This window comes from Nerophis ophidion, linkage group LG05 (assembly GCF_033978795.1).
Source record: "Nerophis ophidion isolate RoL-2023_Sa linkage group LG05, RoL_Noph_v1.0, whole genome shotgun sequence".
NCBI lineage: Eukaryota > Metazoa > Chordata > Actinopteri > Syngnathiformes > Syngnathidae > Nerophis > Nerophis ophidion.
This window is the reverse complement of record NC_084615.1, coordinates 58,409,751-58,434,801: the sequence shown is the minus strand read 5'-3', so window position 1 is coordinate 58,434,801 and position 25,051 is coordinate 58,409,751. Positions and strand designations below refer to the sequence as shown.

At 41.0% G+C, this 25,051-nt stretch overlaps 1 protein-coding gene across 3 annotated transcripts in view; it reads right to left on the bottom strand.

Moving 5' to 3' along the window:
- Window positions 1-25,051, bottom strand: part of LOC133553431 (storkhead-box protein 2-like) — a 71,614-nt gene that overhangs the window by 1,250 nt on the left and 45,313 nt on the right. For all 3 annotated transcript variants that reach the window (XM_061901629.1, XM_061901630.1, XM_061901632.1), the window contains exons 2-3: window positions 20,605-20,757; window positions 3,006-5,382 (exon numbers count right to left, since the gene is read on the bottom strand). In XM_061901629.1, the coding sequence (XP_061757613.1) occupies window positions 3,006-5,382; window positions 20,605-20,757 (2,530 nt within the window). The remainder of the gene's footprint in view (window positions 1-3,005; window positions 5,383-20,604; window positions 20,758-25,051) is intronic.

Below are 25,051 nucleotides of genomic sequence, written 5' to 3'. Positions count from 1 at the left end.
CCGGCATTGCCATTGCCGTATACATGTTACAAATTAGCAATTTTCCGTGGTGATTTCACTACCTCCAAATTATGTTATGAAAACTACAAATGAGATGGGGGCATCATAAGACGGAGCTGGCTCATTCAGCCAATTGGCAAAGACTGCTTCCTGGCTTGGCAACACACCGAAGTCTATACACTACTGCCATTTAACGTATTGTAATTACAGCTGAATGCAAAGTCTACGGTATATACTTGCAAATAAGACTCAAAAAAGTAATACGAAAACAAGATAAATTAACTGGACAACACAGTAATAATCAGCTCATTTTTAAACGTAACACACAAAAAATTGATAGCGTTGGGTAGAATTATCAATTCCCAGGTACCGGAAATTGGTACCCTATTGGTTCAAATGTGAAAGGTAGTTACGCCTCCCTCATTTGTTCACTGCTTGATCATGCTAAATCACCTGATCGTGGCATAATTTCATGATGCAACACAGCATATCAACAACTTTCCTTTTATTTTTGTTTATTTTAAACAGCAGTAATTCAAGGATACCTTTGATAAAGTACAGGTCTAACTTTGTCCTTTCAATAAACAAATCAAATAGCCTCATCTGATTGATCTTTTTCACTCTAAACTGTAATCCTTGGGGAAACACTGATACTGAAAAATACGTAATGTAGGAGGTATGGTTGTATGGTATAGCGGTACTAATAAAGTACCGCGATACAAATGAATTAAAAACGATACTATACTGCCTTTGAAAAATACCTGTACTTTTTTCATCCGCATGCTATCGAGCGGCGGTGACGTACAGACCCCAGGTGCATGATGTTGAGTGTGTCAGCACATACAGCGCATACAAAAAGCAGCAGATTGGAGAGGAAGAATGGCAAATAAACGGCAATTCTACTGGTTAATAAAGAGGGTGCGTGAAGTGCTATATGGAGGTATTTGGGCTTCAAAACTATTAATAAAGGTGACGCTTTAAACACAGAAGCGCAGCGTTGCTTTAAAACATGACTCACCAAAGGTGGCATGATTAGGGAATTACAATCTCTGCTTTAAACTTTGCTAAAAAACTAAATAACAAGCAGTCAGATCAACAGTTATTATCGTTAACTAGTTTTCCTGCTTTGCACACATAAACACGTAGCCGTACACACAGCTGCTTGGCCTTCTGGAAATTATTAGTGCAGTCCAAACCGCCAATGTACCGCAAACTAATGCAAGTGAAATGATGGCATTTTGTAACAAATTCCTACAATATGATTTTTATCTTTAACCATGTGTGTTTTACCAGCTATATGTCCTAACTGGTCACTTTTAGCCATAGTACTGTTTTTATTATTTACTAATAATTGTGTTTCTCTTAAAGCCAGGCCAAGAGTGGCAACCATAAATATTGAAGCATTTAATACAACATTAATAAAGCTTTCTATTCTAAACTAATACAAGTATTTTGGCAGGATATATATACATATAAATATATATATATATATATATATACATATATATATATATATATATATATATATATATATATACATATATATATATATATATATATATATATATATATATATATATATACATATATATATATATACGAAAAGGATTTGCAAATTATTGTATTCCGTTTATATTTACATCTAACACAATCTCCCAACTCATATGGAAACGGGGTTTGTATATATATATATATATACACACACTGTATATATATACATATATACTATATAAATATATATATACATACATATATATATATATATATATATATATATATATATATATATATATATACACACACTGTATATATATACATATATACTATATAAATATATATATATATATTTATTTATACCTGTGCCTTGCATCTTATGCGACATCTTTGATTGGATTTACACTTTTTAAACCATTGTTATTAAGGTGAGCAGTTAAGCGTCATACCTTACTTTTACAATTGACTGAGTTGTGAATGCAAAAATGTTTGTTCTAAAATGAAATTATTACCAACTTGAAATGAATTGTTTTTTATGTCCATTATGTCCGACAGGAAAATGTGTAGTTGAGGTAAACCAACATTCTGCAACTGATCTTGTTTATTCTAGTATTAGAGGTTCCACAGTACAGTGGTACCTCAATTTACAAGTGCCCCAACATAACTGTTTTAGGTACAAGCTGTCACTTGGCTAATTGTTATGCTTTAAGTTGTGAGCTAAAATATAAGTTTCAAGCCTCTCCACTACTAATTGGTGTAGCAACCCTGTAAGATTCAGCCATAACATCCGGTCTAGCTCGTTAACATTACCTTACAGCTAGTGATCGTCATAACTTTGTTTTCCAATCAATGGAACAAAGAAAGTTAATGTGAAGGACAGTACTAAGATTAAAAAGTGGATGTTATACAGTGAATTAAAGACAGGATTGATCAAAAACATGACAGCGAGTGAAGCTGGCTTGGCGAGGTTGTTGGAGTGCATCACCACTAATCTGCACAATGCTGAACCAGAAAGTCTCTAATGCCTGCCGAGAATGTTAATATAACATCTAAACGGCAGACATTTATCCATAAAAATATGCAAAGGTGTGTTTAATTGAACTCATGAGATACCGTAGAAGTCTTCTCTTTGAGGTAAAGGGAAATTCTTTACATTATTATCACATTAGTTCATAAAACTACTATAGTTGTTTGTAGTACATTATATTGTATTCTTTTTATACAATATTTCTTGAGATACAAGTGTTTTGAGTTACGAGCTTGGCCATATAACCAATTAAGCTCGTAATTTGAGGTACCACTGTACTTTTAAAACCTGATGTGTTAAAAATGTATTCCGCACCTGTATTCTGTCTCAGGAAAAAAACGGTTAAACACTTAAGATTTTGTGGTGATCATTGGTTACATTTTAAGGACTTTTGATTTCAAAATCATATTCAATAAAATAATATTTATTGCAACCCTTTGATATAAGATGCACTGTTTTTTATTAAATTGTGTGGATATTTCACCTTGGTGAGTTGAATCCGCTGTCAACAGTAACCGAGCTTGAGTCCATACTGTCCAGTCTGGCAGAGTGGGCGGACTGCTGATTTTGACTGGGTTCTGGAAGGTTCTCTTTAGCACCAGGGAATGTGAGGGTTCTTTCAAACCTTCTCTGTAAATCCCTTTCCTTTTCTCTCTCCAATAGCCACTGCATGGTACCTGCTCCAGCCCCTCCCCGTCCAACAATCCCTCCTCCAGTTTCCCCATCCTCTCCCCTACTTTTAGTTCCTCCTTCCTCAAGTTCATCGTCATCCGAAACATTGTAATAGTCAAACGAGACCTCTGCAGCACTGGTTGTGGGTTCGCTTCCCGGTATGGAAGCAGAAGGTGTTGCAACCAGAGGTTTTGGGGCGTCAAAAGAGTCCTGGGAATCAAGTGCATCGCAGGATGAGGACAGATTGGAGGAAGTAAGGACAGGGGTTTTCCTCAAGGAACTGTATCCTGGCAAAGGAAGGCCAGGAGGGGGTTTGAAAAGTGTGTCTTTACTAAAGATCTCTTTACATTTTTCTTGACCACAGGAGGCACTGTGGGGAGGTCGTCCATTCGAAACAGGGGGATCTGGCATTGAGAGAGGTATTGGAGGCAGGCTGCCACCTTTAGGGCCCACCTTTGACAAGTCCTCCTTATTTTCTGGAGGATGTGGTGTCTGTCTTTCTGTTTGCCAGTCAGTGCTGCCCAGTTTTAAACCATCTTGACTATTTCTACCAAGAGTTCCTATTGTACTTGGGGCTGTGAGTGCAGCCTCAGAAGAACCGGAACACTGGAAGTAGCCATCAGGAGGGACAGAGTTGTGCTGTGGTTTAGGAGAGTAAGCTGGCAGACTGTCCCGACTCTTACATTTCTCTAAACTCCTGCCTCCATCTAAACCCAGTGATTCCCCAGACATCTTAACCAAGGGGGGAGTGGCGCGAGGGTAGTGGCAAGAGCTCTGGTTGGCTCGTAAAGTTCCGTCATCGGTATAGTATCGATTCCGATCATCATAGTAACTTGGTGGTCCAATTAAGCCAGCTCCAAGTGGTCCTTTTGAATTTTCCATTGATCTGGAACGTTCCTTGGCTTTATCGCTACGTTCATTACGAGACTTCCTCTCCTGTGTATGAGAGTGTGAACGATGGACTTTCGAGTGGTGTGCTGATGGGCCATGACTTGGCTCAGGGAAAGGCATTTCTGTCCGCCGTTTGGCGAGCTCTCCAGACACATCCCATTCTGGGGTGACAGGTAGATGGGAGGAGTCGAGAATGTTGGGGTTGCTGTGTGCCAGATGAAGGCGTGTCCGCTGTCGCTCCATGGCCAAGGCATGTTCCCTTGGTGACCGAGCCAGTGATGATGAGTAGGCTCTATAGTCCTTGTCAGTGAGTTCCAAATGGGAACCCTCACTATGCTCACCACGAGTCACCCTTATTTTGCTATGTGAGCGACTAAGTTTGGTTTGAGACGGCTTCCGATGTCTGCCTCCACTTCTTCTGCTTCTTGAACTGTGATTGGCTGATGATGCTTTGCTCCTCTGGGCACGCTCTTCTTCAAGACGCTTCATGACTGCTGTGTGCCGAGCAAGGTTTTCTACTGTGAGATCAGGGTTAATTCTGCGGATAATTTCCATCTCTATATGACGTGGGAGCTGGCTAGCTGACTCTTCATCACGGAGAGGCCACTCCTCAGGGGGGAACTGTGCAGAGAAGGTGGCCAACTGCTTGGCCTTGTCTTTCTTAAAGCTGAGGCGGAACAGCTTCAAACCAAACTTTCGACTCCCTGTACCACTTCCTGTTTGCTTCTCTAGCTCACTTGTCCCCCCTCCACTCCCTCCTCCACCACGATGCTTTGTAAGCGTGTCCGTCTTGAAAGGGAACCCGAGGGTGGTGCGGCACTTTTCTGTGTTGCCTCCTACTAGCTGAGGAGGCGACTGTGGAGAATGTGGAGACGAATATGCCTCCCTGGGGTCTTTGGAGGATCTGTGTTGCAGAGTGGTGTGGTGACTGGGGGGGTCGTCTCCACGATAAGTGTTGTTGTGAAAGGAATCCACGACTCCACCACCCCCACTGTGGTTCTGGTGGGATTTTGAGTGTATTCTATCTCGTATGCCACCAGAAGTAGATGGAGTGATGGTGCCAGAGAGTGGGGAGGTGCACTGTGTCTGCTGATTCTGATGTTGCTGCTGTTGGTGCCGGTCAGTCGAACGCTCATCTAAGTGGTACCACTTGGAACTGGTTCGTATTAAACTTGGAGTGATGAAGTAAGTTTGGGGAGTTACAACAAAATATCCGTCGGTTGTTGGGTAAATTTTGCGTTCACGAACCAACATATTTAGTGTGTGGCGCAGGACCTCCTCCGTTGGGGTGGGAACACCTGAAAAAGTTGTAAACAGGACGCAGTTAGATATCTCACGCACATCCAGTTCTTGAATAGGTGCAACAATAGTGCAAGACTGCAACGATTCATTGATTAAATCGATTAGAGAAAAAAAACTTTGATTTGTACTTTGTTGGTTCGATCATTCGTTATATGAGTAAAATGTACAGAGAAAGGGGTCGGGACTAGTGGAGTGCCGGTAGATAGAGATGGCTCAGAAAAACAACGACAAACTGGAATGAGAGCAAATAGCTCAGAGACCCCAAAAGTGACAAGCTGTAGAAACGGGATGTATAGAAAATTTATGGCAATCATTTAAAAGTGAAAAATATAGACATTGTGGTGAAATGTTTACAGAGATGGCCTTTCATAATAGTACTACATCAATAATTACCAAAAATCATTCTACATATCTAGGAGCAGCAAACAAGCACAAATAAGGGAACATCCTTTTTTGGCAACTAACACCATCTTATATGTTTGACTTGCATTATAAATGTTGTATTTAAACACATGTGAGGACATGTTAGCATCTATGATTTTATGACAATGTTAGTAAGTTGTTAATCAAACACCCCTCCTCCAATCAATCCATCCATCCATCTTCTTCTGCTTATCTGAGGTCGGGTCCCAGGGGCAGCAGCCTAAGCAGGGAAGCCCAGACTTCCCTCTCCTCAGCCACTTCGTCTAGCTCTTCCCGGGGGATCCCGAGGCGTTCCCAGGCCAGCCGGGAGACATAGTCTTCCCAATGTTTCCTGGGTTTTCCCCGTGGCCTCCTACCGGTTGGACGTGTCCTAAACACCTCCCTAGGGAGGCGTTCGGGTGGCATCCTGACCAGATGCCCGAGCCACCTAATCTGGCTCCTCTCAATGTGGAGGAGCAGCGGCTTTACTTTGAGTTCCTCCCGGATGGCAGAGCTTCTCACCCTATCTCTAAGGGAGAGCCCCGCCACCCGGCGGAGGAAACTCATTTCGGCCGCTTGTACCCATGATCTTATCCTTTCGATCATGACCCAGAACTCATGACCATAGGGAAGGATGGGAACGTAGATCGACCGGTAAATTGAGAGCTTTGCCTTCCGGCTCAGCTCCTTCTTCACCACAACTGATCGGTACAACGTCCGCATTACTGAAGACGCCGCACGGATTTGCCTGTCGATCTCACGATCCACTCTTCCCCCACTCGTGAACAAGACTCCTAGGTACTTGAACTCCTCCACTTGGGGCAGGGTCTCCTCCCCAACCCGGAGATGGCACTCCACCCTTTTCCGGACGAGAACCATGGACTCGGACTTGGAGGTGCTGATTCACTTCACACTCGGCTGCGAACCGATCCAGTGAGAGCTGAAGATCCCGGCCAGATGAAGCCATCAGGACCACATCATCTGCAAAAAGCAGAGACCTAATCCTGTGGACACCAAACCGGAACCCCTCAACGCCTTGACTGCGTCTAGAAATTCTGTCCATAAAAGTTATGAACAGAACTGGTGACAAAGGACAGCCTTGGCGGAGTCCAACCCTCACTGGAAATGTGTCCGACTTACTGCCGGCAATGCGGACCCAGCTCTGACACTGATCGTACGAGCGGACCGCCGCAATAAGACAGTCCGATACCCCATACTCTCTGAGCAATCCCCACAGGACTTAACGAGGGACACGGTCGAATGCCTTCTCCAAGTACACAAAGCACATGTAGACTGGTTGGGCAAACTCCCATGAACCCTCAAGAACCCTGCCGAGAGTATATAGCTGGTCCACAGTTCCACGACCAGGACGAAAACCACACTGTTTCTCCTGAATCCGAGGTTCGACTATCCGGCGTAGCCTCCTCTCCAGTACACCTGAATAAACATTACTGGGAAGGCTGAGGAGTGTGATCCCACGATAGTTGGAACACACCCTCCGGTTCCCCTTCTTAAAGAGAAGGACCACCACCCCGGTCTGCCAATCCAGAGGTACCGCCCCCGATATCCACGCAATGCTGCAGACTCTTGTCAGTCAAGACAGCCCCACAGCATCCAGAGCCTTAAGGAACACCGGGCGGATCTCATCCACCCCTGGGGCCTTGCCACCGAGAAGCTTTTTAACTACCACGGCAACCTCAGCCCCAGAAATAGGAGAGCCCACCACAGATTCCCCAGGCACTGCTTCCTCATTGGAAAACGTGTTGGTGGGATTGAGGAGGTCTTCGAAGTATTCCTTCCACCGATCCACAACATCCGCAGTTGAGGTCAGCAGAACACCATCCGCACCATACACGGTGGTGATAGTATACTGCTTCCCCTTCCTGAGGCGGCAGATGGTGGTCCAGAATCGCTTCGAACCCGCCTGGAAGTCGTTTTCCATGGCTTCCCCAAACTCCTCCCATGTACGAGTTTTTGCCTCCGCGACCGCTGAAGCTGCACACCGCTTGGCCAGTCGGTACCTGTCCACTGCCTCCGGAGTCCTATGAGCCAAAAAAACCCGATAGGACTCTTTCTTCAGCTTGATGGCATCCCTCACCGCTGGTGTCCACCAACGTGTCCTTGTATTACCGCCCCGACAGGCACCAACTACCTTGCGGCCGCATCTCCAATCAGCTGCCTCGACAATAGAGGTGTGGAACATGGTCCACTCGGATTCAATGTCCAGCACCTCCCTCGTGACATGTTAAAAGTTCTTCCGGAGGTGGGAATTGAAACTTTCTCTGAGAGGAGACTCTGCCAGACATTCTCAGCAAACCCTCACAATGCATTTGGGCCTGCCAGGTCTGTCCGGCATCCTCCCCCACCATCGCAGCCAAGTCACCACGAGGTGGTGATCGGTAGAAAGCTCCGCCCCTCTCTTCACCTGAGTGTTCAAAACATGAGCCCGCAAATCCGATGACACAACTACAAAGTCGATCGTGGAACTGCAGCTTAGGGTGTCCTGGTGCCAAGTGTACGTATGGACACCCTTATGTTTGAACATGGTGTTTGTTATGGACAAACTGTGACGAACACAAAAGTCCAATAACAAAACACCATTGGGTTCAGATCCGGGCAGCCATTCTTCCCAATCACGCCTCTCCAGGTTTCACTGTCGTTGGCAACATGAGCGTCAAGTCTCCCAGCAGAACAAGAGAATCACCCGAGGGAACACTCTCCAATACATCCCTGGAGTGTACCCAAAAAGGGTGGGTACTCTGAACTGTTGTTTGGTGCGTAAGCACAAACAACAGTCAGGACCCGTCTCCCCACCCGAAGGCGGAGGGAGGCTACCCTTTCGTCCACTGGGTTGAACTCCAACGTGCAGGCTTTGAGCCGGGGGGCAACGAGAATTGCCACCTCAGCTCGTCGCCTCTCACTGCCGGCAACGCCTGAGTGAACGAGGGCCCAGCCCCTCTCGAGAGAAGTGGTTCCAGAGCCCTTGCTGTGCGTCGAAGTGAGTCCGACTACATCCAGCTGGAATTTCTCTACTTCGCGCACTAGCTTAGGCTCCTTCCCCCCCAGTGAGGTGACGTTCCACATCCCAAGAGCTAGCTTCTGTAGCCGAGGATCGGACCGCCAAGTGCCCTGCCTTCGGCTGCCACCCAGCTCACATTGCACCCGACCTCTATGGCTCATGCTATGCGTGGTGAGCCCATCGGAGGGGGGACCCACGTTGCCTCTTTGGGCTCTGTCCGGCCGGGCCCCATAGGAACGGGCCCGGCCACCAGGCGCTCGCCATTGTCCCCCACCTCCGGGCCTGGCTCCAGAGGGGGGCCCCGGTGACCCGCGTCCGGGCGAGGGAAATCTGGGTCCTCGACATTTCTTCTTCATAAAAGGTCTTCGAGCTGCTCTTTGTCTGATCCCTCACCTAGGACCTGTTTGCCTTGGGAGACCCTACCAGGGGGCTTAAAGACCCCGGACAACATAGCTCCTAGGATCATTGGGACACGCAAACTCCTCTACCACGATAAGGTGGCAGCTCAGAGAGGAGTCTTCCAATCAATACCTTTTCAAATGTAACACATACACATATGAAAAGGTATTGATCCTCCAATCAATACCTTTTCATATGTGTATGTGTTACATTTTTAAATACATTGTCACTCAATTGATAATTTTGTTTTGTTGAATTTACTTATTTTTAATCTATTACCAGATTCACGTTCATCTGGCTGCTCAATTTATTTTTTTACTTCTTGTATTCGATTAATCCAACAAATCAATCCCTAGATTACTCGCTGACTAGAATACTCGATAGCTGCAGCCCTACAATAGTGTGATCATTTGTATCTGGCTGCACTGCTGTTTTGGCTGACTGTTTTTCAACATATAATAAGGCTCCGCCACTGTCTTTGGGGCTCTCTGTACGACTGATGCGTAGAGAACTGTAAGGTGTCATGTTACAGCAGTGGAAGTGTAGTAGGTCACTATTTCTTACCTCAGTCAGGCCAATAGCATGCATGTGTAAGTTGCTGACCTGATGTATCTGTATGCCAATGTGTGCCAAATATGCTTTATAGAGGTTTTGGAACTCATACCATACCAAACACTGCAGACAAAAAATACATGTATACTTTTAATTGAGCAACAGTACTTACTGTAGAGGATAAGATTAATTACTGTGCATGTCGTACATGTAAAGTGCTGTGCTATTACGAGAAGGTAATGTCCAATGATTTTAAAGTTGGCGAAAATAGGTTCCTAGGAGGGCAGCAGGGCAGAAATTGTGTAGTGCAATGATTCTCAAACTGTAGTACGTGTACCACTCTATTTATTGGTACACCAAAGAATCACATGATTAAAGGAGTGTTTTATTTTCCTATATTCGAACACAGTGTTACTCTTTAAGCTGCATGTAATGTTACAGTGGCCAAAAATATTAAATATACTTGTTAAATAAAACCTGTAACTGCAATGTATACAGTACTTATGCCTATTATGATACTGTATATTAATGTTGGTCATTACTTTCTATATCAGTAAACTTTGATTGATTGATTAATTGATTGACGGTGGTACTTGGAGAGCCAAGTTTTTTCTGAGGTGGTACTTGGTGAATTTGGTAAATCAGATTAAATTGTTAGCTTAATCCACACAAGATATTGTTATCCATTTGGGTAACTTTTACTACTATGTACAAGTGTAATCAACCATTAAATTCTGCAAAAGAAAAACACCCTCAACCCATGTTCGCTTTATTTTACTACAACATTACTATTTTAGAAATTAGCGTGATTTTTCCCAGCAATACAGTAGACAACAGTCAGTAAGTTGACAGTGTGAGTTAACAATAAATGATTGAGAGAAAAATAATTAGTAGACCATATTTTAAGGAGAACATTTTTTTTATTTAAAATTATACTTAACATAAAAAAATACTAATAGTTCAGCAACATGTTGTTTTTTTGTGAAGAGTCGTAAAATAAAAAATTAAAAAAATAGATTGACAGAATATCATCATGTTACAGTAAACAGGTTAGAGGTCATATTTAAGTTGATCTTCCTCAGTCAGTCTGGGGGTATTACTACCACTTACATCACAGCGGCCTCTCAGCCCAAACAGCATGATGCAATGTGATGCAGACAGACAAGCTGCTGCTGCTGCAGTGCGTACGCATGCATAACAAGCACGCACACACATTGACACACACGATCCTCTTAATTACTTACATTCTGCCTTTGGACTGTTGGAAACTAAATCAACACACACAATACCTTCTATCACAAATAAACACAAGACACTTGTACCTCCTCAGCAAAGCTGTCCTGAGGCTTTTTGTTGCCCTAAAAAGATTTTGTTTGTTTCGCAATTTCAGTCTTTAATATTACTTGTGTAACACATTAGGGGTTAGGGCTGACTGCGACCTACTGAAAATTTAAATCCAGTCGTCCCTTACCGCAACGTGCTTAGTAGTTTGTGGCTTTTAAAGATGAAATACTGCCGCCTATCTTCTTTTTGTCGCAGTGCCAGGTTTCTGGGTCACATTGCCGCCCATCGAGGTCGGATTTCCCACTCGGAAAGTCAGAGCATTCTCACCAACCCCAAGTTCATTTCAAAAATGGCTGCTGTGAATGTAAAGAATGGCACGTCCAACCGGTAGGAGGCCACGGGGAAGACCTAGGACACGTTGGGAAGACTATGTCTCCCGGCTGGCCTGGGAACGCCTCGGGATCCCCCGGGAAGAGCTAGACGAAATGGCTGGGGAGAGGGAAGTCTGGGCTTCCCTGCTTAGGCTGCTGCCCCCGCGACCCGACCTCGGATAAGCGGAAGATGATGGATGGATGGATGAATATCTGCTTTTATGATATATGTTATTAGCACTTCTGGTTCATTTTTGATGCAGTCAGTCAGTCATATACAATATATTGTTGTATGATTATGTACGGTAACATCACTGTAGTGTAAAATACATGTCTTAAATGTGGTACATTCGCTGTACATCGCTAGTAATGTATGTTTGAGGGTTGCAGAGAGAGTGCATATTTTCCCGTACGTTGTTCATATTCAGACAAGCCAAGCGCAAAAATAGCTTTTGTGGATGTGGCCATCTTGATTTTCGACATCGTAACTGGAACGCTCACAAGTTGGCTGTGACGTCATACCCAACTCGGACTTCCCAACTTCTGAGGTAAATGGAACGCAGCAGCAGTCACAACGTTGGTGTGTAGTGTTAACTGTTTCCTCTCATACCTCAAGTGTGCTATTTCTTTTTCTCACACCATAAGTGTACATGCTTAGTTATTATTTGCTCACTCCGTTTTAAGAGCTCTTTTTGTTAATATCATTATATATTTTTTGCTCTGAGTTGGGGTCTTATTCTAGCTAAGCCGTCGTGGTAGTCATGGTTCCGAGATTCAAAGCGATGCAAAATTAGCAATTATCTGTATGGGCTTTTTAAACCGAAGTTTAACCCAAAAGTTTAACAGAGGCAAAATATAATTATATTCAAAAGTCAAGGTACAAAGAGCAAGCACCAGGGGTCGCATACAACAACAGTTGCGTGGATTGACTACAAAAAATAGACACATGTTCAAGTCCAGAAAAATACGTAGGCAAGTAAAAATTAAGATTGTGCGCACGAACAAATTCAAGCACATTTCTTTTTTGCATCGCCATCAATGTTGAACTGATTTCAGGAGCTGGCTTGATATGGCACACCCAGGTTATGCCTCATTTTATATGGGCAAATCATATTGAAAATAGCCCTGTGCTTATGCGCTACACCAATCACAAGTCAGTATGTGGCAACCACCCGCTGCTGCTGTCCGCCTGACATGGCCAAGGAGTCACAGGGACAGAGTGTGACAGCAACAGCTGTCAAAATGTTCCCTTAGATCAGGGGTAGGGAACCTATGGTTCTAGAGCCAGATGTGTCTCCTTTGATGACTGCATCTGGCTCTCAGATAAATCTTAGCTGACATTGCTTAACACGATAAGTAATGAATAATTTCGCTGGTAATCACGATGTTGAAAATAACATTCAAAATATAAAACATTCTCATGCATTTTAATTCATCCATTTGTTTTCTACTGCACCTGTTCAAGAAATAACAATGCTATTAAAAAGAATTAGAGACTTATTATACTCTAAAAATGTTGGTCTTACTTAAAATTTGCACGCATTTAGTTGTATTCAGTGTTAAAATATATGATATGGCTCTCACAGAAATACTTTTTAAAATATTTGGCTTTCATGGCTCTCTCAGCCAAAAAGGTTCCCGACCCCTGCCTTAGATGAACCAATATATGTCCTCACAAGTATTGATATAAATATGAATCAATTAATGCATTGGTGAAAAAGGGAACTTTGTGTCCTTGCCTTAATGTTTTTACATTGTTAAAAATATATTTTTGGCAAAGCCTGAACAACCACCTCTATGTGTTGCCAAAGTAGCCACAACCTGTAGAAATGTACGTACGAAATGTGTGCTGCCTCAAGCAGCACACATTTCCATGTCATTGTCACAATTTATCAATTTCATCTTTGCTGTGAAAAAGGGCGTACGCCAGGTTTTTGAGGTAAGCAAGCTTTTTACAGAGGGGGCCCTACAGAACACTATGACCATGTTGATGATCAACTACAGAAGTGATCTGTCGACGTGATCAAGTGGCTGCCCTAGTGGTTGTGGCCCTAAACAATAGTTAATTATGGCAAAAATAATATTCCAGATTATTTTTGATTGATATTGAAATCACAATTAAAAACACAATTATTCATTAATTTGAAAACATGAGTATTTATTGTCTCACCAACTCCCCTCCAAATATAATTAAAATAACAACTGATATACATTAGAAACACAATAACAACAAGTAAAATATTATTACTTGCAATAAATAAAAATAACAATAGTAATCTAAAAAAAATAAAATTCAGTTTTTCTGTTTCAATTTCTTTGAATTACGTTTTTTTTTTTTTTTATAACTTTTATACTTATTTTTACCACCATGGAGTGTGTTTGTTTTGTGTCCATGTATCCAGCCATTTGCTTGTCCCTTTCAGGGTCACAGGGGGGCTGGAGCCTATCCCAGCTGCACTCGGGTCGAAGGCAGTGTACACTCTGGACAAGTCGCCACATCATCACATGGCCAACACAGAGGGACAGACAACTTTTAACACTCACATTCACACACTGGGGCCAATTTAGTGTTGCCAGTCAATCTATCGTCATTGTCAAATTTAATAAAATATTTGTTAATCAAATGCAAAAATCCTCACATTTATTAGTGAAATACCTCTTTGGAAAATTCTGTCCATCCATTCATCCATTTATACTGCTTGTCCCAGTATTTTAAGTCAAAGCATAATAATTGTGTAAATGTATCACTAAGTGCTTTAAGTACATTAGGCTTGTGTAAGATACTTTTTTAAACCTTTATTTTGTTAGTGCAGTCAGACCGGATGTGGTGCACAGGCGGGGGTAAGTGTGCTGCTGTTCTAAGTTTGTACGTTGATCTGACATTGATGATGTCGTTCACAACAAGGATATTAGATCTGTTGTGGATATATGTATTGTTCTTGCTAGCTTTAGTTTTGTAATTTAGTTGATGTTTCAAGCAGTTGTCTTGACATTGTTTAGTTAAGGACGGGGCAGTTGAGTGTATCAGGCATGAATGAACGGTCCCGGACACAATTTTTCTAAACAGATGTTCTTTCTTCGCACATTTCAGTCACATTTATCGTAGGTCGCGCCGGATTATATACTGCACTACAGGTGAGTAGGTCTATTCAGGTCTATGTTCATATAAAAGGCGCACTGGATTATAAGACGCCTTAAAGGGTATGGTCATACTATGATTATTTTTCTACAAACCCCGTTTCCATATGAGTTGGGAAATTGTGTTAGATGTAAATATAAACGGAATACAATGATTTGCGAAACCTTTTCAACCTATATTCAATTGAATGCACTACAAAGACAAGATATTTGATGTTCAAACTCATAAACTTAATTTTTTTTGCAAATAATACTTAACTTAGAATTTCATGGCTGCAACACGTGCCAAAGTAGTTGGGAAAGGACATGTTCACCACTGTGTTACATCACCTTTTCTTTTACCAACACTCAACACTCAATCATCAAGAAGGCTCAGCAGCGGTTACACTTACTGAGAGTCCTCTGTAAGTACAACCTGAAGCCTGACCTGCTGCTGACCTTCTACTGCTTGTCCATCGAGAGTCTGCTGACCTACTGTGTTACAGTAGGGTACGGCAGCTGCACTGCAGCAGACAGGGGGAGACTGCAAAGAGAGGTCAAGGCGGCTCAGAAGATCATCGGCCGCCCTCTCCCCTCTCTAATGGACATCTACACCTCCCGCTGCCTCAACAGAGCCAGTGCCATCATCAATGACAGCAACCACCCTGGCTCTGACTTGTTCCACCTGCTGCCCTCTGGGAAGCGCTACAGGTGCATTAAAACCAAGACAAACAGGCTAAAGAACAGCTTCTTCCCCAGGGCCATAACCAGCCTGAACGGACTGCCCCATTGACCCTCATAACTACCTTCTCTTCGGTGTAATAACCCATTCCACCAACCACCCTGTTTCTTCATGTAGATATTCATGTATATATGAATTTCCCCCACTGTATAGAGTGTACATTTGTAAAAAAAAAACACTTCTATAGTTTTTATCACTTCTATACTTTTATCACTTCTATATTTGTTTATATTTTTATATATTTACACATTGTTTTCTGCATGCACACATCGCACTGTATGGATTGGCCTCAATCTCGTTACCATGCGTGATGACAATAAAGCTGATTCTGATTCTGAATAAACGTTTGGGAACTGAGGAAAGTTATTGTTGAACCTTTGAAAGTCGAATTCTTTCCCATTCTTATTTTATGTAGAGCTTCAGTCGTTCAACAGTCCGGGGTCTCCGCTGTCGTATTTTACGCTTCATAATACGCCACACATTTTCGATGGGAGACAGTTCTGGACTGCTAGCGGGCCAGGAAAGTACCCACACTCTTTTTTTTACGAAGCCACGCTGTTGTAACACTTGTCCTGCTGAAATAAGCAGGGGCGTCCATGATAACGTTGCTTGGATTACAACATATGTTGCTCCAAAACCTGTATGGACCTTTCAGCATTAATGGTGCCTTCACAGATGTGTAAGTTACCCATGCCTTGGGCACTAATGCACCCCCATTCCATCACAGATGCTGGCTTTTGAACTTTGCGCCTATAATAATCCAAATGGTTGTTTTCCTCTTTGTTCTGGAGGACACCACATCCTCTGTTTCCAAATATCATTTAAAATGTGGACTCGTAAGACCACAGAACACCTTTCCACTTTGCATCAGTCCATCTTAGGTGAGCTCAGGCCCGGCCCAGCCAAGCCGGCGGCGTTTCAGGATATTGCTGATAAATGGGTTTGGCTTTGCATAGTAGAGTTTTAACTTACACTTACAGATGTAGCGACAAACTGTAGTTACTGACAGTGGTTTTATAAAGTGCTCCTGAACCCATGTGGTGATATCCTTTACACACTGATGGCGGTTTTTGATGCAGTACTGCCTGAGGGATCAAATGTCCGTAATGTCATCGGCAACGTGCAGCGATTTCTCCAGAATCTCTGCACTTTTTGATGATTTTACGGACCGTAGATGGTTAAATCCCTAAATTCCTTGCAATCGCTTGTTGAGAAATGCTGTTCTGAAACTGTTTGACAATTTGGTTACAAAGTGGTGACCCTCACCCCATCCTTGTTTGTGAATTACTTAGCATTTCATGGAAGCTGCTTTTATACCCAATCATGGCACCCAACTGTTCCCAATTAGCTTGCACACCTGTGGGATGTTCCAAATAAGTGTTTGATGAGCATTCCTAAACTTTATCAGTATTTATTGCCACCTTTCCCAACATCTTTGTCCCTTGTTGCTGGCATCAAATTCTAAAGTTAATGATTATTTGCAAAAAAAAAAGTTGATCAGTTTGAACATCAAATATGTTGTCTTTGTAGCATATTCAACTGAATATGGGTCGAAAATGATTAGCAAATCCTTGTATTACGGTTATATTTACATCTAACACAATTTCCCAACTCATATGGAAATGGGGTTTGTACATTTAAAACACTTCGTTTTTTGTCTACATAACATGTAATGTTGGTTCTTTGGTCAAAATGTAGCATATATCATATTTTACAGACCATCTTCACGCCCTTTTCTGACCATCTCTTCAGGATGAGCCCATTTGTGGGCAGTCTTAATTAGGTGGCTGCACTTCGACAGCATCTCCCCGTCATCTTCGTTGTTACACAGGTAGTTTTTAGTGCTTCCATAGCAAGTCTACTGACAGATATATGTTAGAGCTGTACGTTAGTTTATATTAGAGATGGCAACAGCGAAGGATGAATGCCCCACAACAAGAAGATAGAGACAAAGAAGGAGCTTATTGACTATGGAACAGACTACAATGGTGGACGGGCGCAAATTTTCAGGACTTAGATCAGATGTGTTCAAGTTGCTAGCAAAGACTTGTTGGCAGTATGTTTTGCAGATTACTGTTGTTTGGACAATGTCTTGACGTTTTTATTCCAAACCAAAGCGAAACAAAGGCGTTATCCATCTTTTTGGCACCAATTTCTCTTTGGGTTTTGTTGGTTTAACACTAGCCAGTTTTGCAATAAAGCAATTGTTGATCGACTGCCTTTTTGTCATCTTTCATGTCACGGTAGACACTGCAACAGTCTGGTCTGTCCCTTAAAACCATTCACGCAAACAGTTTAAATAAATAATTAAGGTCCAACATAGGGCCGGGCGATCTATCGATATAAACGATATATCGCGGGTTTGTCTCTGTGCGATATAGAAAATGACTATATCGTAATATTCGAGTATACGTTCTCACGCAGTTGCTTTTAGCTGAGGGCATTACACTACAGGCGTTTCTCACTCTTTCTCGTCTCTTTCTCACAGAGATGTAAAACAAGCCCACCTTCTTACATACGTCACACACTGTCCTGGTGTAGCGTCATACGCTCTCGCCGAGCAGAGAGGTAGCAGCATGGCTAACGTTAGCTGAGGCAGGTGGCGCAAGCAGAGCGAGTTGAGTGACCTTACAAGAGAGAGAAGGTGTGAAACTGATCACAAATGGAGGAAGAACAATTAATGCCCAAAAAAACAGCAGGGGGTCCATCATCTGGCGGTGGTTTGGCTTCAAACGTGAAGATATTCAGCAGATAACAGCAATATGCAAAGTATGCAGCAGAAGTGTTACTACAAAAGGTAGCAGAACTACTAGTTTGTTTTTTCATTAAAAAAGTCACCGACGAGAGAATGAAGAGTATTTAATAAATACAGTTTTGTTCAATTGACTTAGTTGTGATTTCCCTCTGTTCATGAAAGTTTAAAAGTAGCATATATTAATGCAGTATGAAGAAGAATCATTTAATGTAGACACATAGAATCATCAAACTGGTGTGATTATATGCATCAAGTGTTCATTCAAGGCTAAGGAAAAATATCGAGATATATATCGTATATTGCGATACGGCATAAGAATATCGCAATATTATTAAAAGCCAATTTCGCCCAGCCCTAGTCCAACATTAAAATGACATTCATTTGTGTATATGTATAATATAGAAGAGAGCTGTACCAATATTTCATAAGAGAATATTGTATCAAAGTTTTAAATACCTGTTAGAAATATGTTCAGATCATCAGATATCTCGAGGAAAGTGTCAACAGCATAACGATCAGATTACTTAATATAATTATTGTCAAGTTATTAGAATGGTAAAATAACCATTCAAGTTATTGATTTTTTTGTTATTTATTATGGTTATTGAAGATGACTGACATGGTACATCAAATCAATCCTAATTGCAGCAGCTGCACAGACAGCCTTATGTGCGGGATTATGAATGGTTTTGGGTTTCTGAGTTGCCTCTCATTACATCATACCAATGCTGTTGCTTTGGTGACATGATGCAAGTTCACTAAAGAGGAAAGCCCAGAGCTCACTAGCAGAATAACATGTGCCAACAGACTAATACTTTGTGTGTGTGTGTGTGTGTGTGTGTGTGTGTGTGTGTGTGTGTGTGTGTGATTATGTGTAACTATACTTTGATTTAGCCTGATAAATACAATATCCAAAATGGCGCAGATGAAATAGACAGCACTAGATTCATGTAAAACATGTAAAATCATTTAGGAATATTGTACTCAATCATAACGTGCTTGGGCCCCTTTCACATCTAAGGTACGAGACATTTCGATTGGAATAAGTGGGCCTTGATTCTATGCAATGCATGAGCCAAATGTTGTCATATCATAGCTGTTAATACTTTCCGGATTCAGTATATAGTATATCCTCCTCTTAATGGAACATTAGTCTTGCAATTATTACAAGTAGCACTGTTGCAATCTTTTCTTGTGAAATTTAGTCAAATATAGTGTTTGTTTTACTAACGGAATCGTTGGAAAAATTGGCAAGTGATTCCAAAGAAATGATACACCGGGAACTGGTTCTGAACAAAAACTGGCTTTCAATTTCCAACCCTAGATACTATACGTAGTACCGACAGTATCGACATCTTGATTGATCACTCTGCTTTACATTGAATCTTTAGCGGTTAGTTTCTTGTGTAATCCTGTTCATTGTGTGTCTGTAGCATGCTTAGCCATTTATTTTCCTCTAGTCCTCCGGTGTTAGCTACCAAATTAGACTTTTACCTTGTGTCTTACTTGTTTGCTGCTCCTAAATATGAAGGCTATTTTTCCGTAAAGTGCTGCATCTTTGATGTAATGCTATTGTGAAAGGCCAGCTCTGTTTGATAGTGCAAACATTTCACCACGATATCTGTCTTTTTCAGAATAAAAGATTGCAAAACTTTAAGAGCATCTCTCGTTTTCTTAAGGTCCTTTGCTCTTTTTCTCCTTCTTCATTGAGCCAACTCTCTCAGCACTCCGCACACGCACGCACACGCACACACACACAGCATGATCTACATTCACTGCTCTCCTGTGCGCACTATTGGCGCAGCCTTATGGAAACAATGGATTTTATACGTTTTTATTTATCCATCCATTTCCTACCGCTTGTCCTTTACAGGTTTAAGGGGGGTGCTGGAGCATACCTCAGCTGTATTCGGGCGGATGGCAGGGTTCACCCTGGACAAGTCGGCACCTCATCGTAGGGCCAACCCAGATAGACAACATTCACATTCATTAAACTCATTAAATAAATCATCAAAGCATGAAAATACAAATCAAAGCTTTTTTTCCTAATCAATTTATTTTGATTACTTGTCGCAGCCCCAGCCATAAATGAATACATATAGAAGAAACAGATTATCATTTGCATTTTTAATGTTCTAAATATTCTAATCAATAACAAAACAGAACATTTGTCACATTGTGTATTAACTGTATTGTGCAGATAGGTAAAGTGGATGTGGACACTAGGGTGCATTTATTAGTCGAACTAATATGGTAAGAACATGAGAGACTACCATGTAAAGCTGATTCACAGCTGTTGGAGTTATTTATCAACAGATAACGTAACTCAGCAGTGTACTGTCATCTTGCTGCTCTTTTTTGGATTTATTGGATATCATCTTATGCAATTTACATAACCGACCTGACTAATCACAATCAGCCTTAATCAAGTTTTTTTTTGTTCTAAACATTACAGTGGCATTTGGACTGTAACTGTGACTTAATGATGTACTTCACCAAATACACGAGAAGGCGGCAGAACTCTATATAGATTCAAAGTACTACAGCCAGCTTTTCATTTCTTTGAATGGGTGTTACCTGGAAAACATGTCTGCAGGTGTTCAGTTAGGGCCTCCTGGGTGACAGGCTTATGGGTTGAGTTCATAGCAGAGATAGCCAATAGCAATACTTCTCCCAGAGGGATGAACTGCGATTGGCTAATAGGGGACATACTGATGGGCGACACATCACCTGTGAAAAGAAATAAGCAAAGGCACAATCATTAATACTGTACAGTTCCTTGCATATGTATTCACCAATACAAGTCAATTTTTTGACTTTTTTGACACTAATTTGAAAATTTCAAAATGTAAAATGATTTTTTAAAAATTGATGTCAATGATTAAAAAAAAATATAATGTGCAATTTCCTGTGTCTCATGTGTGCCCGCATGACAAAGTTCCCTAAACGTAAAATATGTTTTGCATAATTGTTCACCCCTTTAAAGAGACTGACCTAATTCAGCAGAGATCAAGCTAATTGATGCTTGCAGTGTCACCGTTTGTGAAATGGAGATTATCTAAGCAATCAATGTGTCAAGTGATTACAGTATAAACACACCTGTGTATGAAAGCTTCAGATTCTACTACTCCTGCAACAATGGCAACATGTACACAAAAAAACACAGACTCCAAGCAACTCAGCGAAAAGTTAACTGAAAAGTCCAAGGCAGAAGATGGTTACAAGAAGAATTGCAACTCACATGGAAGGATGGTACATTTTTCCACATCTGTTTAGGATTCAAAGCAGTCTTTAAAAACTGAGTGATCAGGCCACCAAGGAACGTCAGTGGCTCATATAGAACCACGGAATTCACATGACAATTTTTGTTACCTCAACCATGTTCCCAGAAGCAGCAGCTAAAATTAATGCTACCAGCTTCAAGCCATCAGATTTTTCTGCACATTTTAACCACAAACTTTGAACGGTACAACGTGAAAAACTTAATAGGTTCAACATAATGTACCCGGTGTAATTTTTACTCCAATCAAGTCTGACATAACAAAAGACAAAGTTCCAGATCTATATATAAAACTACCTCATTTACTTTCTGTCATCCTACAATCTTTAGTCGATAAACTACTAATCCTTTCCCCCTGTAAATACAGTAACTTGCAGCATTCTACAAGAAGAGTAACATTTAATTGTGCCTTTGTTTTGCAGTGTGAAATCCTCATAGCTGAGTGAGCAACAAATATTTAGCTTTAAAATAATAGAAACCAACATTTTAACCAGTTCTCTGTGGGTTTCAAAAAGTCAAATATAAAAGTTTTTAAAAATCATAATGAATAACGTTTAAGACATTTTCACATTCATACTGACCAAAAACTACAAAGGGTGAAGGAAAATCGGAAGCCTAGAATTAATTGTAAATTTATGAATTAATTCACATTCATTCAATCAATCTTTAACATTGGAAAACAAAATTCTTAATCTAATTAAAAAAACATCAGAAGCCTCTCTATTGTAAATTAATATTTGTTTGGGGAAAATACATGTCAATTCCCTTTTTTCTGATTAGTCAAAATATTCCAATCAATGCCTTCATGCCCAATGTTCCAAAGAAGGTGCAGTGTGCTGCATGTTGCGTGTTTTCACATAACAACAACCAAAAAGTTGGCCATGGTTTTGATTGATTGATTGAAACTTTTATTAGTAAATTGCACAGTTCAGTGCATATTCCGTACAATTGACCACTAAATGGTAACACCCGAATAAGTTTTTCAACTTGTTTAAATCGGGGTCCACGTAAATCAATTCATGGTAGAAGGAGGAAAGCAATTGATCGTCAGTGAACGGGACTGTTAACACCTCTGCTGAACTAAAGGCTTCACTTTTGCAGTGTTTTAGCAGTCAGAATTGAACAAACAAAGAAAGACATCTACAACTTAAAACATAATAAAAAGCAGAGAGAAAGCTCATATCTTGTATATTACTAGTACATTGCGGTACTTGTAAGTTGAGGTACCGGACCCACTATAGCTACAGTAGGGATGTCTTTAAACTAGGGGTGTAACGGTACACAAAAATTTCGGTTCGGTACATACCTCGGTCTAGAGGTCACGGTTCGGTTCATTTTCGGTACAGTAAGAAAACAACAAAATATACATTTTATGGTTATTTATTTACCCAATTTTGTATACAATGGCTTTATCCTTTTAACATTGGGAACACTATAATAATTCTGCCCACGTTAATCCACATTAAACTGCCTCAAGTTGTTGCTTTGATTAAATAAAATGACAAAACCTTTCTTCAACATATAAAAAGTGCAACATTAAACAGTTTCAAGTCAACTCATCATGCTTAATTTATTACAGCATTTGCGAAGCCTGTAGTTGACTTTTATTATGTTAATGTTATATTTTTGTCAACATGTGATAGCAGGGACCCTGCCATTCAAAACTAAACTGCTACATTACTAATGATTAATATAACTATAGCTGAAAAAATAGTACAATAGCAATAGAAGAGACTATTCATCCCTGAACACCATGGACTTCATGTTAGTTCATGTGAAATAACAGACAGACAGGGATTTGCTGCCCCTAACACACACACACACACACACACTCACACTCACACTCACACTCACACTCACACTCACACTCACACGCACACGCACACGCACATGCACACGCACACGCACACACACACACATACACACACACACTTACACAGCAAAATGAGCGAACGTTACGCTAAAAGCTAATCAGCCTTCACCTCAAGCCAGAACTGCGAGCAAGCTGAGCTGCAGTTTAAGTTTCTAGAAGGTCAACGGGCTTATAGTGATGCTAGTAGCAGTTGTGACTGGGAAGTGTTTTTTATAATTTAGAGAGAGTACGATGTCCACTGCTAAACACCTATTTGCTCGACGCTGAAGCATTGACAACATGCGTTCTGAATACGCACTGCTGATAGGCTGTTACATCGCTCTGAATACGCACTGCTGATTGGCTTTGTATGTAACCAATCAAATGGTTGTGTGGGTGGGACAATGTTGGGTGCTCAGACAGAGGCATAAAGCAGAACAGCTTGTTAAGACTTTAGGTTACAAACTCGTTCGATACCCCTCCGAACCGGACCGAAACCCCCATACCGAAACGGTTCAATACAAATACACGTACCATTACACTCCTACATCAAACAAAAAGTAAAATAGTAGTTGGTAATCGTGCATTAACCAATAATGAGGTAAACTAATCATGATTTTGAAATGTGCAATTAAGGCCCAGCCCTACCACTTCTGTGGTTTAGCGTTTTAGCCCTGCAAAACCAGTGTCATAACACATGGGTCCAACTCACTTTTAACTAACAAAAAATCATCAAAAACCATAATGACAGAGAAAGAAATACGTAACTGCTTGAATTTGGATGACGTTTTGTCCAGCTAATTAAATATGTGTGGTGGTCAAGTAAGTATCTATTCTCAATGGTTACAATGCACCATTTAGCCTTTCTCGAAGAAAAATGCCCTATGCCAGCATTGTTTTCAGCTGTATTAACCATACAAATTACAAAAAGGATGAACATGTCTTCAGAGTTCCTCGAGAGGTAATCAACAAGGGCGAAACAGTGCAAGATGTTACAAAAGACGACAAAAAAATGCCTCTCGAATATTTTACTCAATCTTATTGAGCAGCTTCAAAAAAGTTGGTAGTTTGCAGTTATCACAGAGTTTTAAAGGTTTGTTTGACATATATTTGATATACTTTACTCATTTAGTACTTCCAACTGAAGTATTATTAAAAAATAGAAACAGAAATCATAATACTTTTTCAGAAAAGGTACTTTTACGTCTTCCATCTTGTTTATTTTATACACAAGAAGACAAAAATTTAAAAAATGGTGATGAGTCAGTGATTGAATTGATATGCAGTCACAGGCATCAGCTTTCGAGTGCTAGTCGTCATAGTTTGTTTACATGGACGCATCGTCGCAAGATGCAAAGGTGATTCATAAAATGCAACCTTACCCTAGCAAAAACCATGAAGTCATGATAACAATTTGGTCATGATAACAATTTCCTTGACCAAGCCACACACACAGAATTTGTAGATGCTTTTCCCAGTTTTCTTCTGTTTAGTTGTGTAGAATGACTTCAGAGCACAAGATAGTTCAATATGTCTGGGAACTCCACCAACAAATAATCCTTGATATCACTCAACAAATCTTTTTTTGATAAAGTATAGGAATCTATTACATTGCTCAGTTGGATTATTTGCTCGTATCTACTTATTGCAGGAGGATCTAGGCCAATTGCGTACTCAGAGAGTTTGCTTGCTGTTTGCTGCACAACAGCCATCACCACTTTATTCATTTCCGGGAACAAGTCATGTGACTGAATACAAGCAATAGTACAGTGCAGAAAACTTTATATTCCATACTAGGAGTGTGACAATAAACTAAATATGTGATACATGTAATATGATAATCGATAAGCTCTGCGGCATACCCTTTAATTATATTTTTCATATTGTTATTT